This window comes from Xyrauchen texanus, chromosome 31, assembly GCF_025860055.1.
Source record: "Xyrauchen texanus isolate HMW12.3.18 chromosome 31, RBS_HiC_50CHRs, whole genome shotgun sequence".
Classification (NCBI taxonomy): domain Eukaryota; kingdom Metazoa; phylum Chordata; class Actinopteri; order Cypriniformes; family Catostomidae; genus Xyrauchen; species Xyrauchen texanus.
The window spans coordinates 39580979-39599182 of NC_068306.1; the positions used below are offsets into that span (position 1 = coordinate 39580979).

The 18204-nt window shown below is 39.5% G+C and overlaps 1 protein-coding gene across 2 annotated transcripts in view; it reads right to left on the reverse strand.

The window, feature by feature from the left end:
• The window catches only part of acsl6 (acyl-CoA synthetase long chain family member 6), a 117360-nt gene that overhangs the window by 34815 nt on the left and 64341 nt on the right, over nt 1-18204 (reverse strand). The window contains exons 1-3 of one of the 2 annotated variants that reach the window (XM_052099629.1): nt 17323-17579; nt 4518-4738; nt 1798-1912 (exon numbers count right to left, since the gene is read on the reverse strand). In XM_052099629.1, the coding sequence (XP_051955589.1) occupies nt 1798-1912; nt 4518-4738; nt 17323-17368 (382 nt within the window). In that variant the 5' untranslated portion in view covers nt 17369-17579. Of the gene's footprint in view, nt 1-1797; nt 1913-4517; nt 4739-17322; nt 17580-18204 lie in introns of those variants that run through there. The other variant, XM_052099630.1, reaches the window with a different exon arrangement.

Below are 18204 nucleotides of genomic sequence, written 5' to 3' on the forward strand. Positions count from 1 at the left end.
GAAATTAAATATACAGTATCTCACAAAAGTGAGTACACCCCTCACATTTTTGTAAATATTTGATTATATCTTTTCATGTGACAACACTGAAGAAATTACACTTTGCTACAATGTAAAGTAGTGAGTGTACAGCTTGTATAGCAGTGTAAATCTGCTGTCCCCTCAAAATAACACAACACACAGCCATTAATGTCTAAACCGCTGGCATCAAAAGTGAGTACACCCCTAAGTGAAAATGTCCAAATTGGGCCAAAGTGTCAATATTTTGTGTGGCCACCATTATTTTCCAGCACTGCTTTAACCCTCTTGGGCATGGAGTTCACCAGAGCTTCACAGGTTGCTACTGGAGTCCTCTTCCACTCCTCCATGATGACATCACAGAGCTGGTGGATGTTAGAGACCTTGTGCTCCTCCACCTTCTGTTTGAGGATGCCCCACAGATGCTCAATAGGGTTTAGGTCTGGAGACATGCTTGGCCAGTCCATCACCTTCACCCTCAGCTTCTTTAGCAAGGCAGTGGTTGTCTTGGAGGTGTTTGTGGTCGTTATCATGCTGGAATACTGCCCTGCGGCCCAGTCTCTGAAGGGAGAGGATCATGCTCTGCTTCAGTATGTCACAGTACATGTTGGCATTCATGGTTCCCTCAATAAACTGTAGCTCCCCAGTGCCGGCAGCACTCATGCAGCCCCAGACCATGACACTCCCACCACCATGCTTGACTGTAGGCAAGACACACTTGTCTTTGTACTCCTCACCTGGTTTCCGCCACACACGCTTGACACCGTCTGAACCAAATATGTTTATCTTGGTCTCATCAGACCACAGGACATGGTTCCAGAAATCCATGTCCTTAGTCTGCTTGTCTTCAGCAAACTATTTGCGGGCTTGCTTGTGCATCATCTTTAGCTTCCTTCTGGGACGACAGCCATGCAGACCAATTTGATGCAGTGTGCAGCGTATGGTCTGAGCACTGACAGGCTGACCCCCCACCCCTTCAACCTCTGCAGCAATGCTGGCAGCACTCATACATCTATATCCCAAAGACAATCTCTGGCTATGACGATGAGCACGTGCACTCAACTTCTTTGGTCGACCATGGCGAGGCCTGTTCCGAGTGGAACCTGTCCTGTTAAACCGCTGTATGGTCTTGGCCACCATCCTGCAGCTCAGTTTCAGGGTCTTGCCAATCTTCTTATAGCCTAGGCCATCTTTATGTAGAGCAACAATTATTTTTTTCAGATCCTCAGAGAGTTCTTTGCCATGAGGTGCCATGTTGAACTTCCAGTGTCCAGTTTGAGGGAGTGTGAGAGCGATGACACCAAATTTAACACACCTGCTTCCCATTTACACCTGAGACCTTGTAACACTAACGAGTCACATGACACCGTGGAGGGAAAATGGCTAATTAGGCCCAATTTGGACATTTTCACTTAGGGGTGTACTCACTTTTGTTGCCAGCGGTTTAGACATTAATGGCTGTCTGTTGAGTTATTTTGAAGGGACAGCAAATTTACACAGTTATACAAGCTGTACACTCACTACTTTACATTGTAGCAAATTGTAATTTCTTCAGTGTTGTCACATGAAAAGATATAATCAAATATTTACAAAAATGTGAGGGGTGTACTCACTTTTGTGAGATACTGTATCTCTGAAAGCAATTGTTGAATTTCAAATAAAATGTGACAATGTCTTTGATGTCTTTCTAAACAGCTCTTCACAACATACAACACAAATCTGGATTTGAAAGGAGTACTGTAGATTCGACTGTTTCCTTTGTATTTGACTGACACTCACCAGTTATATGTAACCCACGCTGGAACACCTCATACATTGTCTTGGCGTCTTCATGGTAGTATGAAAGCAGCTTGGAGCTGTTGCCCATCATGGACCTGCGAGCGCCACCTTCCAGCTGAAAAAAGATGTGGGAAAGAAATTTTAATAAGAACACTGTACTTAAAACAGTGCACAGTGATAAAACAAATAGATATTTGCAGCCCTCCATGATTAAAAAAATGAAACACATCAAGGTAATTTGCAGAGCTGGAATCTTGTTCTTAAGACCCCTCGAGACTACAGAAACATTATTTTGTTCTAGGTCTCATTATACTTTCTTTTGGCCTGAGAATTTAAAGGGGTCATGTCATGAGGAATCAAAATGTCCTTGATATTTTGAAATATAAGAGATCATTGTACTATAAAACAAACTGTAAGTATCAGAACTCAAAGCTTCCTCTTCAGCCCAAAAAGAGCATTTATAGTTTCCAGTCTGCAAAAATCCCTGCGCATTTATTAACCCTTCAAATTCATAGCTTGTATTTTCAGTGTTAATATAGTGTTATTACAAATTTTATATTTACAAATCATTTTGAAACTGTGTCATGATTCTGTTCAGTTTTATAATGTTATTTCAGTCAAACAACTGTTGTCGTTTGATTGTGTGCTTCACCTAAATTAGAACAAATAGATATTAATGATTGCATGGACTAAGTGCTTTAGGGTATTTCTTTATTGCTTGCAGGTTTTCATTCTTTCATTCTTGGAAAATACAGTTCCACGCATGTTATGGCGGGGGTGTTTGCTCTGCAATTATGTTAGCCAATCATAACATTGGTTATATCTTAAAGCAGTAGTACACAGAAACAGAGCGTTTCAGACAGAGGGTCAGAAACAGGGTGAAAAAAGGTAATGTAATACTACATTTTCATACATTAAACATTTGTTAATTTAGCAGATTTTATCCAAAATGACTGATATCAAAGTCTTTTTAGCAAGTCAGGTCACTCAGCAGCCATCTTTGGAATGCTCCTGGGCAGCTATTTTCTATGTAAACAAGCGGCATGACAGTGCAGCTCCTGTCTACTTGAATGTGGACTAAAATCTCTAAAATGGTTGGTCAAGATTCTGATCAAAGAAAATATTTCAAATTAGAAGTAAATCTGATAACACTGGTATCATAAATGATGCTTCTTTACCTCAGATCATGCTAAAAAAATATTTTCCCGGCTTGTACAATATAGCTAATGCGCATGTGCATTCTCGAGTTGTTTGGCATGCCATGTCTGAATCTAAAAGATTTTTTTTCAAAGTTTTATAAAGCTGATGAATTAATCAAGTTTTAATAACTGTGTGAAAGGCATATTGTCGAATTGGTTGTCTGAAACATGCTTGCATTTGCATTTGCATATATATTTGCATTGGACTGGACTTGGACTTGCACGTGGTTGTTTATGAAACTGTGTGTAACCTGCAGATACAAACAGCATTAGAATACCACACAAACATAGTGAAATGTCTCCCTTGCAACCTGAGGACACAGGTACAGGTTTTTACAGGGTAGAGAGGCTATAGGGACACATCTGTGGAAAACCTGTCCCTTAATTTGATTAAGACAAAACATTAAGTCTACAAATGTGGGATTTACAAAACTTCTAGGAGGATTATGGACCTGGGTGAGCAAACCATTCAGCATTTGACTATTATCACCTTCCTCTTAAAGTTCAAGTAATTTTACTTTTATGAACTTCTGCAAGAAAAACTGTTCAATAATTCCATATATCTGGAAAACAACATTTTTGTTTTTGAACCAGTTATACACATCAGACTAAAATGATACTATATACAGATTATTGAAATCAATATTTAATCCATAATTGGCGTCACCACGTCACCATGATTATTTTCTCTGCATCACCAGTCACCAAATGGAAATTCAAAAATAATGACTGTTTTGGCCACTCCCCCCATCAACCATTGGTCAGAAAAACAGATAGTCCTGCCCTTCATACTGTTGGTAGAGCCAATGTTGCTATGATGGGCTGGTCAGGATACCCTAACAAACAGAGCATTTTTTTTCACTATGTTTACACTTTTCAGGGGAATCTCTGAACACTTTTTCTTTCACAAAACAACAACAACACTTCAGCTTTTAAATACTCTTGAATTTGTATTTTGTATTTATTTATATTAGTTTTATCATCTTCATGATTTTAGGAAAATGAAATTGGCCACCTGCCTTGAATGTTTTGCTTACAGTATGCAAAACACTGACCAGAAATCAGGTCATATTCAGATTCAGGATGTGAGTGCATGAATTGTAAAGGCAAATCCTTACAGACTGCAGACATCAAAGCAGAATGAACTATGAAATATCACTAATGGAAGTATGGGCATATCCTGATATGCTTTTTAAATAGTACTAAAGGAGATCCCAAACTTTTGATGTAGGTCTAATGCTTTTGTGGCTGCTTTTCTTTCACTATCCACTCCAAAAATGTAATTAAAAGTTTAATATTTATTTTGTGAAGAAATGCACATGTAGGCGCTATTTATTTGCCAAAGAAAACAAATAAAACAAATAATTTCAAGTTTTACACATATACATTTAGATTAAAAGGTTCTAAAGCTGTAAAAATCTTTCTTTTTAGACTATCATTTATTATCTTTAGAGTTTGAAAGGGTATAAAAAATGACACAGACAACCTGCGTCAAAACATGTTACTTTAGCCTTGGCCTACCTCTTCTTCCTGTGACTGGTGCCGGAGGTCACAGGGTGGAATAATGGCACGAGGGCGTGTCGCGAACCAGTATGCCAGCACAGCGGTGAGCGCTCCCAAACCCACCAATGTGGAGGTGGGCAGGGATTGTATGAACTGACCCAGATCATCCAGCTCAGGGAGCTGAAGACCAAGCAGCAGATCCCGTGACTGCATCTTCTCCATAAGCGTGGAACTGAGCTCTGATACACAGTGAGATAGAGATAGATAGATAGAGAGAGAGAGAGAGAGAGAGATAGAGAGGGCGAGAGAGAGAGAGAGAGAGAGAGACATTAGCATGTGTAACAGACTGCAGGTGCATTTGTTTTACTATGAATTCAAGCTTTGGCATATCATATGTACTGAAGATCAGCACTGGTCAGGTTATTCAAGATTTTGTGGGGGATATGGGCACCAAGTGTAATGGAATTGCACGTGAAGTAATGAGTGTTTGCCATATACTCCACCCACCTTTCATTGTTCAGACAAACAGATAGTACTGCCTAAAATTTACATAAAATTCAGTCACAAAAACAAAGCAATGCTTTGCTAGTGCCAAATGTTTACTTTTTGGGGAAATCAATCAACAAATTATTTACTAAATTTCACTTATAATTGTCACTACATATTAAACTCTAAACTCTATTAAGCAATTTTACATTGAAAAAATATAATTTATATTTTACATTAACATCATCTAAACTTTCAATTTGTGGTGAGGCTCATGCAATTGCAGCTCAACGAGGGTGGCAAAAATCTGGGCAGAGAGAGCACTACAGGGAGAGAGAGATGAGCAGCTTTTCATTATAAATGATTACTGCCAATCAAACCAAAAGTCAAACAAATCAAACCAGTTTCTAAACATATTTAATTCTAGCCATCCTCTCCCTAAATCTTCAGGACATTTTACACAGTACTCAGAGTTAGGCCTGCCGGAACCGGAAACACTTCTCATATTCTGTAACCCTGCTTTACAGTGAATGGCATATATGCTAATATTATTCTATTTGTTTCTCTGTCTCAATCTATCCTGAGGTTACCAGAGCCTGCCTGAAGCCCTACTCCCATTGCTATGTGTCTCTGAGTGATGACTACTTACTTCAGCCTATGCCAGGCAGAAATCACTTCAATCTACTACAGTGGACTTCACAGTGGATTAATTATGCCAGCAGCCATATCACCCTGTAGCTCTAGACTGATTACCCACTAAATCTAAGCAGGGTTGAGCCTGGATATTTTCTGGATGGAAGACCTCCTGGGGAATGCTAAGGTTGCTGCTGGTAGAGGTGTTTGTGGGGCCAAAAGGGGGTGCTCACCCTGTGGTCTATGTGGGTCCTAAATATCAGGGTGCAAGCATTTATGACAGGAAAAGAAGGGGTGGAACAAACAAAATTGGCAAATAAGAAAGAACAGATCAGTTGGGACAATGTAATTTCTTCACTGCATCAGTGATTCCTAACCTCTTTTTGCCAGAAGTACCCCTACTTAGTAGTAGGAGGAATTTGCAACCATCCTGTCAAATTTGGTGTCCCTAGGATTAATGGTTTTGGCTGGCCAGACATTTTTAATGCAGAAAAAGTAATAACCTTTTTTACAGATCTGGAAGTAGGACCTAACCACAGGATAAATGGGCTTTTATTGAAAAAAATAAACAAATAAATAAATAACAATAAGGAACAAAAATCCAAACAAAGTAACAACAGGGCAAACGGAAGACCGACGGCAAGACAGAGAGAACTAAAGACACAAAACAACCTGGCAGAGACATGATGGTAGATAGCACAATATGAAGGGAGAAAACAGATGTATAACTCAATTAATATAAAAAGGACAAAAGAAGGACTACATGATGGGGAGTGGTAGAAGGAAACGAGGAGGTGGAGTCAGGAGAGCACATGGCTGACACTAACAAACAAAGCCATGTACTCAGACACACAACAAAGACAAAGACCAACACACTACAGAGAGAGGGTAGAATGGGCAGGATCGGGACATACCCAAATGGGAACCATACACTAACATTAGGTGAACCTTCTGTGTTTATGGGGTCTCTGTCTGCCATTTTGAGTTTTCAAAAAACGTTTATGTCCTCCTTAACTGTTTAACTTATTCACGCAAAATTCTGCATTTGTCATCTAGAGACACTAATAGCACAAATTTATCAAAGCAATTTTGATTTGTCAAATAATTTATAAGATACATGCCAATTCATTTTTGACCATGGCCCAAATTACTTATCAACTTTAATCTTATGAACAATCAGACAAATCAAAATTTTTTTATGACTTTTGTCTCACTTTCTCCAAGACCATCACCACACGCTCCAACCAGAAGCCGTGGATGACTGCGGAGGTGCGCACGCTGCTGAGGTCCCGAGACTCCGCCTTCAGAGCAGGTGATAAGGCAGCCCTAAGAACAGCTAGGGCCAAACTGTCATGGGCAATCAGAGAGGCAAAGCACGCACACGCCCAGAGAATCCACAGTCACTTCCAGGACAGCGGTGACACACGGCGCATGTGGCAGGACATCCAGGCCATCACCAACTACAGGACAACATCAGTTGCCTGTGACAAAGATGCCTCCCTTCCAGATGTGCTGAACGACTTCTACACTCGGTTTGAAGTGCAGAACGACGTGGTGGAGAGGAAGACCACCCCTCCTCCCAACGATCAGGTGCTCTGTCTTACCACGGCAGATGTGAGGAAAACTCTACGTAGAGTCAACCCACGGAAGACTGCTGGACCAGACAACATTCCTGGCAGAGTGCTCAGAGGATGTGCAGACCAGCTAGCAGATGTTCTTACCGACATCTTCAACATCTCTCTGAGCAGCGCCATCGTTCCAACGTGCTTCAAGGCCACCACCATCATCCCCATGCCAAAGAAGTCTTCAGTGTCCTGCCTCAATGACTACCGTCCCGTCGCACTTACACCCATCATCATGAAGTGCTTCGAGAGGCTCATCATGAGGCACATTAAGACCCAGCTGCCCCCCTCACTAGACCCACTACAGTTTGTGTATCGTCCAAACCGTTCAACGGACGATGCCATCGCCACAACCCTCCATCTGGCCCTCACCCACCTAGACAATAAGGACTCATACGTTCGAATGCTGTTCATAGATTTCAGCTCAGCATTCAACACAATCATTCCCCAGCACCTGATTGGAAAGCTGAACCTGCTGGGCCTGGACACCTCCCTCTGCAACTGGATCCTGGACTTCCTGACTGGGAGACCTCAGTCAGTCCGGATCAGGAACAGCATCTCCACCACCACCACACTGAGCACTGGGGACCCCCAGGGCTGTGTGCTCAGTCCACTGCTGTTCACTCTGCTGACTCACGACTGTGCAGCAATGCACAGCTCGAACCACATCGTCAAGTTCGCCGATGACACGACCGTGGTGGGTCTCATCAGCAAGAACGACGAGTCAGCATACAGAGAGGAGGTGCAGACAAAACAAAAGAGATGGTTGTTGACTTTAGGAGAGCACACTCCGCTGAACATCGACGGCTCCTCTGTGGAGATCGTCAAGAGCACCAAATTCCTTGGTGTTCACCTGGCGGAGAACCTCACCTGGTCCCTCAACACCAGCTCTATCACCAAGAAAGCCCAGCAGCGTCTCTACTTTCTTCGAAGGCTGAGGAAAGCACATCTCCCAACCCCCATCCTCACTACATTCTATAGAGGGACTATTGAGAGCATCCTGAGCAGCTGCATCACTGCCTGGTTTGGGACTTGCACCGTTTCGGACCGCAAAGCCCTGCAGAGGATAGTGAGGACAGCTGAGAAGATCACTGGGGTCTCTCTTCCCTCCATCAAAGACATTTACAAAAAACACTGTATCCACAAAGCAACCAGCATTGTGGACTGACCCCACACACCCCTCACACAAACTCTTTACCCTCCTGCCGTCTGGCAAGAGGTACCAAAGCATTCGGGCCCTCACGGCCAGACTGTGTAACAGCTTCTTCCCCCAAGCCATCAGACTCCTCAATACTCAGAGACTGGTTTGACACACACGTGTCCTGAGTTGCACTTTAATTACTGTCACTTTATAACTGTCTGCTACCTCAATAACTGCTATGTGCATAGAACACTATCTCATAGTATGTTATGTTTACGTTTTTAGAAACTGTCATCTTTTTGCACTACTGAGTACTGGTAGGCGCTGCACTGTCTATTGTCCTGTTCATTGTGAGTAATTTGTTGTACTGTCCCGTACTTTGCACATGTTTGCACGTGTACTTTATATAGGTATATATAGGTATTTTATATAGGTATTTTATTTCGTTGTGTTGTCTCATGTGGTCCTGTGTTGGTCCTTTGTTGTTTTTATGTAGCACCATGGTCCTGGAGGAACGTTGTCTCGTTTTGCTGTGTACTGTACTAACTGTATATGGTTGAAACGACAATAAAAACCACTTGACTTGACTTGACTTGATGGAATATGCAAAATTTCAGACAAAATTGGTCTAGGAGGGGCTAGAAAATGTTTTTCAGAAAACTCAAAATGACAGAACAATTTTATAAACCGCAAGTAAATTTAAGATATATGTTTTGTTCCACTTGACACATATAACCAGAGGAAAAAATGTATTTGGATTGTAGTCTGTACAGTTGCAGAGATATGAGAACAAATATGACCCGGTACCCAATCAGCCTGATGGGGCGTGCGAAGGATAGCCCTGTATTTTTATTAATAGTAATCTTTTTATTTAATTACATATAATTTATATTGTTAAGCCGGTTCTCACCTCCTCCTTTCCCTTTAACCCCCTTATAGAGAGTACTTATTATAATGCCACCTAGGGTCAGATGGGTGTGTGTGTGTGTGTGTGTACCTGAGACGTGGGGGGAATTTGGGACCATCCTGCCAGATTTGGACTCTTTTAAGGCAAAAAATTTTAAATAACTAAATGGGAACCATACATTAAAGTTTGGTGAACATTGTGTTTGCTGGGTCCGTCGGCAGTTTGGAGTTTTCCAAAACGTATTTTTTTTATCTCCTCCTAAAATGTTTCACTGAATCACATAAAATTTTGCATGTACTGTACAATCTAGAGACACTAATTACTAAAAGATATCAAAAGAATTTTGATTCGTCAAATCGTTTTAGAAGATACAAGCCAATGCACATTTCAACCTATATTTTCTAATTAGTTTTACAAATCAAAGTTCCTTTGATAATTTTTTTTTGTACTCCTCGTAGACTGTTTGTCCAATTCTCCTGAAATTTTCCATGTTTCATCTAGGGAGCCTCAAGACAAAAAGATATCTAAATAAACTTGATTAATCATATTGTTTAGATGATATAAACCAATACATGTATCAAGCTATAGTATATCTTCTAGATGGTTTTACAAATAAAAAATATTTTAATAATTTTTGGTCTTGAGGGTGCCTAGATGATACATGTAATATTTCAGGCAAATGAAGCTAATGATATAGGAGATTGTAAACTATGTTTTTCCGAAAACTCGAAATGGTGGATATTTGTAGTCCTTCTGTAGGCCATTTTGAGTTTTTTGAGAAAATGTTACTTTTCTCAACTCCTAGATTGTTTGTCAGATTCACCTGAAATGTTCTATGTTTCTTCTAGGGACCCTCAAGTCAAAAAGTTATCAAAAGAATGTTGATTTGTCAAATTGTTTAGAAGATATAAGCCAGTAATTTATTTGGCTGTGGCCCAATTCACTTATCAACCTACATCTTCTAAATAACTTTGAGGGTCCTTAGATGATCATGCAAAGTTTCAGGTGAATGGGAATAACAGCCAAAGAGGAGTTTGAAAAAGTAGGTTTTTCAGAAAAATCTAAATGTTATAAGCGGAAATGAAATCAGAGATATACAATTTGTATTTTGATTTGAACCTGTACAGTTGTGGAGATATGCGCGGAAACATAAAAGTGTTTATTATAGCGTGACCTAGGATCTGATTGGGTGTGTCTGTGTACCTAAGTAGTGCGTAGAATTTTGGCACAAATGGACAAATGACAAAAATAATCAAATTTGTGAGAAAGATCCGGTGGAACCCTAACTGCCTTAATCAAAGTAGCAAAAATAGGATATTCCTATAGCACCCCTAGCATAAAAAATTTATGAAATTTTGCATGTGACCTCAGAATGTTCTCTTGTCCATGACATTAAGTTTTGTCAAGTTAGAGTTTTTCACTCAAAGATACAGGCCAATAAGTAATTACAGGCCACACCCAAAAACATATTTGCATATATCTTTCGAACAACTTAACATATCAAAATTCTTTTGATATTTTTTTGTAAGGAGGGTCTATATATGATGCAAGCTACATTTCGAGTAAATTGAGGAAACGGCCAAGGATGGGTTCGAAAAAGTAGGATTTTCTAAGTGGTTGAAAAGTTTTCATGCTGAAATAGAAATCCATGTGACCATATGATTTGGGGGCACTGGAGGATATGGAGAAGCTAAGAAAAATCATTCTAGCCTATACGGTTCTGGAATTATTATTAAAAACACATACGACAACATCCTGCCAGAATTTCTGAAACATCTTGGACCCAAGGCGAAATCAAGGCTTTCTTCGTTCTACATGCGGATAACTCAAGAAAAAAGGATGCCATGAGTCTGGCGCCAGGCAAAAGTCATCGCCATCCGAAACCCGGCAAGGACCCAATCTTTGCAGCCAGCTACCGGCCAATATCTTTGCTATCCGTGTGTTTCAAGCTACTAGAATGCTTGATCCATCACCGAATCAGCCCAGTCTTGGAGAAAACCAAGCAGGCAGGGTTCAGACACATTGAGCAGGCAGGGTTCAGACAAGTATGTAGCACCGGTGACCAAGTTCTTACCCTGACGACATACATTGAAAACGGATTCCAGCAAAACTGGAACCGTCTTCCTTGACTTAACCGCAGCTTATGACACGGTCTGGCATGCTGGCCTCCTGTTAAAACTATCCAAGGTTTTACCAAATTGGGTAGTAGAGGTCATAGAACTCTTCCTCCATGATAGACGTTTCCGGGTACACCTGGTATACAAAAACAGCTCTTGGAGGAAACAAGCAAATGGAATCCCGCAGGGGTCTGTCCTGTCTCCAAGACTCTTCAACATCTATATTAATGATCTTCCAGCAACACAGTCCCGAAAATGTATCTACCCAGAAGACATATGCCTTGGGACCCAACATCGGACATTTGACGAGGTCGAGAACGTGCTGAACAAGGACATGGACTTGATGGCAGACTTCCTCAATAGGTGGAGGCTCCAGTCGGTATGCAGTATCTTCCGGACGGGACAGGGTCGATGTGCAGTCAACCTTGTTCGGTGGGGGCAAGCCACCAACCCGAACTGCAGCTTTGGGGAACCATAAACCATGCAGCACATTGTCAGCGAGTGTCCTCTAACTTATTTCAATGGCGGACTTGAGGCTCTACACCTGGCTGAACAAGATGCTGTTCTGTGGCTGGGCACGCAATGCAAATGCTAAGAAGAAGAAGCAAAAACACAGATTATCTTAATAAAGCGCCACTGTGTGGCCGATTCTCACAAAATTGTGTACACAGATTTGTGTGGAGACCCTGCTTGTTTCATTACCATTGGCCATTCACAACTCAGGTTATTAGGTGCTGAAGATTTAGTGGCTACTGGTGACCATTTTTTAGAATTGATATGTAAAGGATATGTTAGCACTTGAACCAAATAAGGTGCATATTTAATTTCAACTTTGACGATCAAAAGACTGCAGCATTATTACAGTTGTTTTAGTTGTAGTGCCCCATATGGGTATAATTGTATTACAATTTACGTGCATCCTCAACATGGCCTGTTGACTATGTGTACCAAGATTTCGCTAATATCTTCGGAATGATTTCACATATCTAAATTATTTGTATACATTTTTGTCAGGTGGGTCTGTAAATTATTTTTACAAATTGTTGTGCAAATTGGACAAATGGCCTAGGAGGAGTTCAAAAAATAGGTTTTACAAAAAAAAAAAATGGTAGAAAACAATTATACATTTTGATTCTAGCCCTTATGGCTCGAGTTATTAGCGAAAAAGCAAAAATACTTATTATGACGCCACCTAGAGTTGTATGGTGGTGTGCATGTATGCCTGAGTATGGGTGCGCATTTGGAACCACCCTGCCAACATTTTAGAGGATCAAATAATTATTTATATCCGTTAGTTTTAAAATTAAAGTACGTGAAATCATAAAGGTTATCATAAACCACAGTGACGAAAGCATAACCGTTTAAGTACTGGAGGTACACTAATTTATACATAATGAATAACTCATAACTTATCAGTATATAGGAGCTCCAGTGGCCCTCAGAGCAGAAAACTCTGAATATTGGCACATCGGATGTGTGCGATTTAAAGTTCACCGTCTAAAAGTGAAGATAACTGACATAATCAATTGAACTGTTCATGTGTCTCTTGAGTTTGTAATTGACTGGATGTCATCACTAGTTACTGTAGTTAGCGCCATTGACATGCTATTTAATCTAGCTCCAATAAAAATGATAGTTTACATTGTGAAGAGTTATTCAAATCATCGTTCTAAATGTGCATTTAATATACTTTATTGATATCAAACACACTGAAAACTTTATATTTATTTAAATGTTTAAATATCTTTCTGTTGATCAAATTAACGAATGAAATGATAATGGAAATGTTGCTGTTTTGGGACCAAAGTATCTAGAACTCTATGCTTCTTTAAAATAATGAATAAACAAACAAACAAGTAAATAAAACGCACAAGTAGTAGACTAAAGACCTGAAAAACAGCTGCAACAGCAACTGATATTGGTACAGATGTTGGTATTTTCTGAAATTCTCAGGGGACAGAATGATCTAAAAGTAATTAAATGTATTGTTTTATTCATTTTGTTAATGTATTTATTTATTTATTTCTCCCTTTTTCTCCCTAATTTTGAATGCCCAATTCCCAATGTGCTCCAAGTCCTCGTGGTGGCATGGTGACTTGCATCAATCCGGGTGTTGGTGGACAAATCTCAGTTACCTATGCGCCAGAGACCGTCAATCCGAGTATCTTATCACGCGGCTTGTTGAGCATGTTACCATGGAGAATAGCGTGAGCCTCCACATGCACTATGTCTCCGCGGTAACACGCTCAACAAGCCACGTGATAAGATGCGTGACCATTTGCAATATCATATTTAGAAACAACTTTTATTATAACTTTCATTAATTAGTCATTAATCAACATCATGGTCATGCTTAGCAAATTTGGAATCCAGCAAACACAAATGCAAACCAATTTCATACAGTATAATATAATTCTGTTTAAGTAATAATGTTTGCTAAAATGAATGAAAGTAAAGTGTTACAGATTATTATTCTTGCATTTTTATACTTTACTCTGCATGTGACACAATCTATATCAATTTATGATCAGAATACATTGCCGCAAAACGTGTGAGTCACATAACTGTCTTATGGCCAAGCCAACTATTGATAACTTTTAAACAAAGCTCTATTAAAAGCTTTCTCCAATTAACATGGATGACCCATTATACACTGTTAAAACCAGTTACATGATTGGTTGCAAACATTAGGTAACCACATAACACTGTCTCTAAAGTATTCATAATAACTTATGTGGATTAAAACTGAATGTCTGTGGGAACTGCACTACTTCACACCCTAATCTGCAAAGCGTCACAAGCAATTAGCTTGTACTATCACAAGAGATTACGTCCTATTAGTCCAGAAAACAGATGGACAAAAGTAACCCCTGCTTTCTTCTTTCCAAGTCTTCCTTGCTTTCCCCACAATCTCCTTTCCACATACTACTGGTATTATTTGACTGTGTTGAATTTCTGTGTTAAGCATTAACTGAGTGAATTCTTCTATTTCAATTCATGGCCAATTCATTTCAAATTTACTCTCTTGATTTGAAAGGGAGCTATTCTAAAATTTGGACATTTGTCCAACCCTGTCTCACATTGGTCGTGTACTCTGTATATGTCAAAAATAGTTACTTTGATTTTATCCAATTAAGGTAAATCACATCTACACCCAAAAGTTGATTGCATCTATTGTTGCTGCCGCCTCATGTTATCAGAAATCAACATGATTATTAGGAGTACAAAGCTAATTGTAAAACCAGAGTACTAAGCAAGCTGAGGACAAACAGTATGAAATGATCTGACCACAAACTGCCATAAGTAAACCTGTGATTACATCTATCAGAGCATACACTACAGCGGTCACACTGACACGAACAGAGAGGCAGGAAAAGACAAACGCATTAGCCTGCAATGAACCCCACTGGCCACCGTATCACACCACCCTCAGCAGATGCAGCTCTACCCATGCCCCTCCCTCTGCTTAATCCACAATTCTCTCAGTCTACCCTTGACTACATGATACTCAGTTTTAGCTTACAGCTTACAGCTCATGGCTCACAAACACACATACTTAAATATAAATGACACATTAAAAAACAAACAAGCAAATCTACACAAAAAATATGTTTGCCTATTTTTAAGATTTACACTTTAATTTCATAAATAAAATTAAAATAAAATTAATAAAACTTGAAAAAACTATTATTAAATTTGGTTATAGATTACTCTATGTTGTATGAAGTTAAAATGTGTTCATCTTAAAATATGTTTTGGGGTGTATTTGCGCTGCATCATAGCCTGTATAACAAATGCAGAGATACAAGCATTTTAACAGACACAGTTGCACTTAAAATTAACCATATCTAGTAAACGTTCTATTTACAAATACACAGTAAAAAAATACAAATATGAAACATGTGCAGTTGTTACCTTAAAGAGCAAATTGTGCATGATCTGACCTGTAAAAATGTAGTCAGTCTGATTCAATAATGATTCAATAATATTTTTGACACTGAATTTACCACATGGAAGTTACTTGACAAAATATTTTCTTTTACAGTAGGAGAAATTTATTATGGAAAAGTCTTAAAAACCAGCAGGTCATTATGAGTTTAATCCAAAGGACTAGTAGTTACAGCATTACACATGACTAGCCCAGTTGGCATGAGGTTCAAAAGACACACTAATTACTCAGCACATTTAATCAGCTAAATAAGCAATATTTGAATTGTGCACAAATCAATCTTCCTATTACAGCACACCACAAAACCCTGCAAGATTGCTTGTGGTCAAAATGTCAGACATTTAGACACATGACAGCTGCCATAAGAGGTTCTAAATTGTGACATATCAGTGAAATTCTTATAAATGGGTAGTTATTTGTGCTATGCTCTAAAGCAGAAGTGGTGTGCATGAAGATGTGCACTACATTAAGCAATAGCCTGGGTTATTCCAAGAATTGGTTACAGTGATCTCAGGATTCAATTCATTTTTTAATCTCAAGTGAATCAAATTACACATTTTAATGGTTTGTGGTTTGGAATAGAAATAACCTTGGCATTGTTAGTGCAATGCTCAAACTAGTTCAGATATAGGAGTCTTGAGAGTTGCGGTACAGAAGGACATTGGTTCTGAGACCATTTATCAGTACTGAATAATTAATATTTCTACGGATCTAATAAAGATCAACAATGTTAAGAATGTTTTTTTTTGTCTAGTATTCCTCAAAATGTTCCTTTAAAGTCTATGTCAAGCTGCCATGAAATCTGTCACAGAGTGCTTGTTATGGCATAACAAACATTTCAGTCAAAATTACAACCTGGTGTTGGTTAACCTAAATCTTTTAATTATGGAGGAAGGGGTAAAAGATTAGGTTTACCCTTGTCTCTCATCAAACCTTCCTTCCTGCAGAATTAATGAGCGCCACATGGCAGCTGAGAAGCTCAGGTTAGACAAAGTAAGCTTTCAGTGACTATGCGCTATTCGTTAACACATGGCTATGAAAAATGCATGATGTGCTGTATGTACATGATGTGTTGTATGCAGGCAATGTTCAGAATCGGGGAAAAAATAGCAGAAAATGCACATCATTTCCAGCAGACTGAATACGTATAGAAATACTAAGAGCAGCATGTTAGAATACTATTCGAAACAAATAGTTCCTAACAGACTAATCATGAACCTCTCTGTCCATAAAGCAGCAAGGCGACGAGGTGGAGTGAGACGCAATGACGTTTCAGAACCCCCTCGCTGGACAGCTCCCGCCAATCAGTCGAAGTGGCTCTTGTTATGACGTCACTGGCCTCTGCGTAGTGCATGGAGCACGACACCGGCAATAACTAACCGTTTAAACAAGATCTGTAAAAGGCTTATCTTACACCGACATTTAAACAAACATATTTGACTATAATCCTCTCCGATTCATGTCACTGTACTATATCACAAAAATAAAATGATTCTCACGCCCCAACAGGGCATACGATCTTCATCACCTTCAACGCTTAATGCCGCATTATGGAAAAACACCATCATCAGCAACTTACATCCTGCTTTTACATATGATTCGCGGTTATGGCTCGTATCACACGAGAAAAATGCGTCGTGAACATTCAATTACAAGAACATGCGAATGAAATTGCCTTTCTGCCTTTTTGACCGCATAATCTGAGACTATGCAATGGCAGATATTTCACGATGTAGAGGCCCTTGAAGCTTCTACGCTCTAAAAGGGTTTGAATTACCGACCGTATCATATTGTTCAGCTTCAATACATCTCTTTATAAATGCAATATCACTGATTCGCTCACAACAGCTTCTGCATTTCATCACCACAGTACATTCATTGCTCAGATGATGCCGGTAGAAACTGCGACGCTTCACTGCAGAAAAGCTCAACCTCACATTAGCATGAGAAATAAAAATTGCAACTCACCTAGTATAACCCAGACAGAGCCAGCAACTAAAGCAAAGGCGAGCATGTCTTGGTCATTGAGAGCACTGTCGCAGCATTTAGCTGTACGTGGAGCCGAAACACTGCTGCATGGAGCTCTCAGCTACTGTGAGAGATTAGAAGAGAGTCGCAGACTGATGCGAGGCCCGGAGAGAAAGAGTAAATGACAGGTCTGACTGTGGAATTCAGGCTCACGCTCACCTCATGTCTCCTCCCTGATGCTAATGCACCTATGAGGTTTGCATTAGCAGAGCTGCTTGAGGTTAGCACAGATATGGCTAGATAGTCATAGCTGACTCTTATATAGGTCAATAATTACATTATCACTATTTATATCTATAAATAAATGAAAGTAAAAAAAAAAAAAGGAATCCAGGTAGAACATATGCTATTATTTAGCTACTTACAGTATATTTGGTGTATTTCCTTTTATTTTTAAAGACATATTTGATTTTCTTTACCATGTTTTGAGAAACCCAATAATGTGTCAATTGTCTCCAATATAATTTGTATGTGAGTAATTTGGGTGTAAAAGTGGACTGAACAAACATCATATTAATATTTTCACTTTGCTCAGCCTATTTTTTGCTCTATCAATCATTCACCAATTCCCAGATGAATAATGGGTCACATGACACTCATGTTCCTCCTCCTTCCCTGTTTAACCTTGAATCCTTCTGCATGATGCATCATGACTCCAGCAGGCAGCGACTACAGATCACGTGTGATTTAACGTGGCTTTGGCTCATGTTTGAAGATACAATATAAACACTAAATACCATCATTTAAATTTCGCACATGCATACCCATATAAATAGATACTGCATAGTTCTTTGGACACAGAAAATAAATATGTTGGTGTTT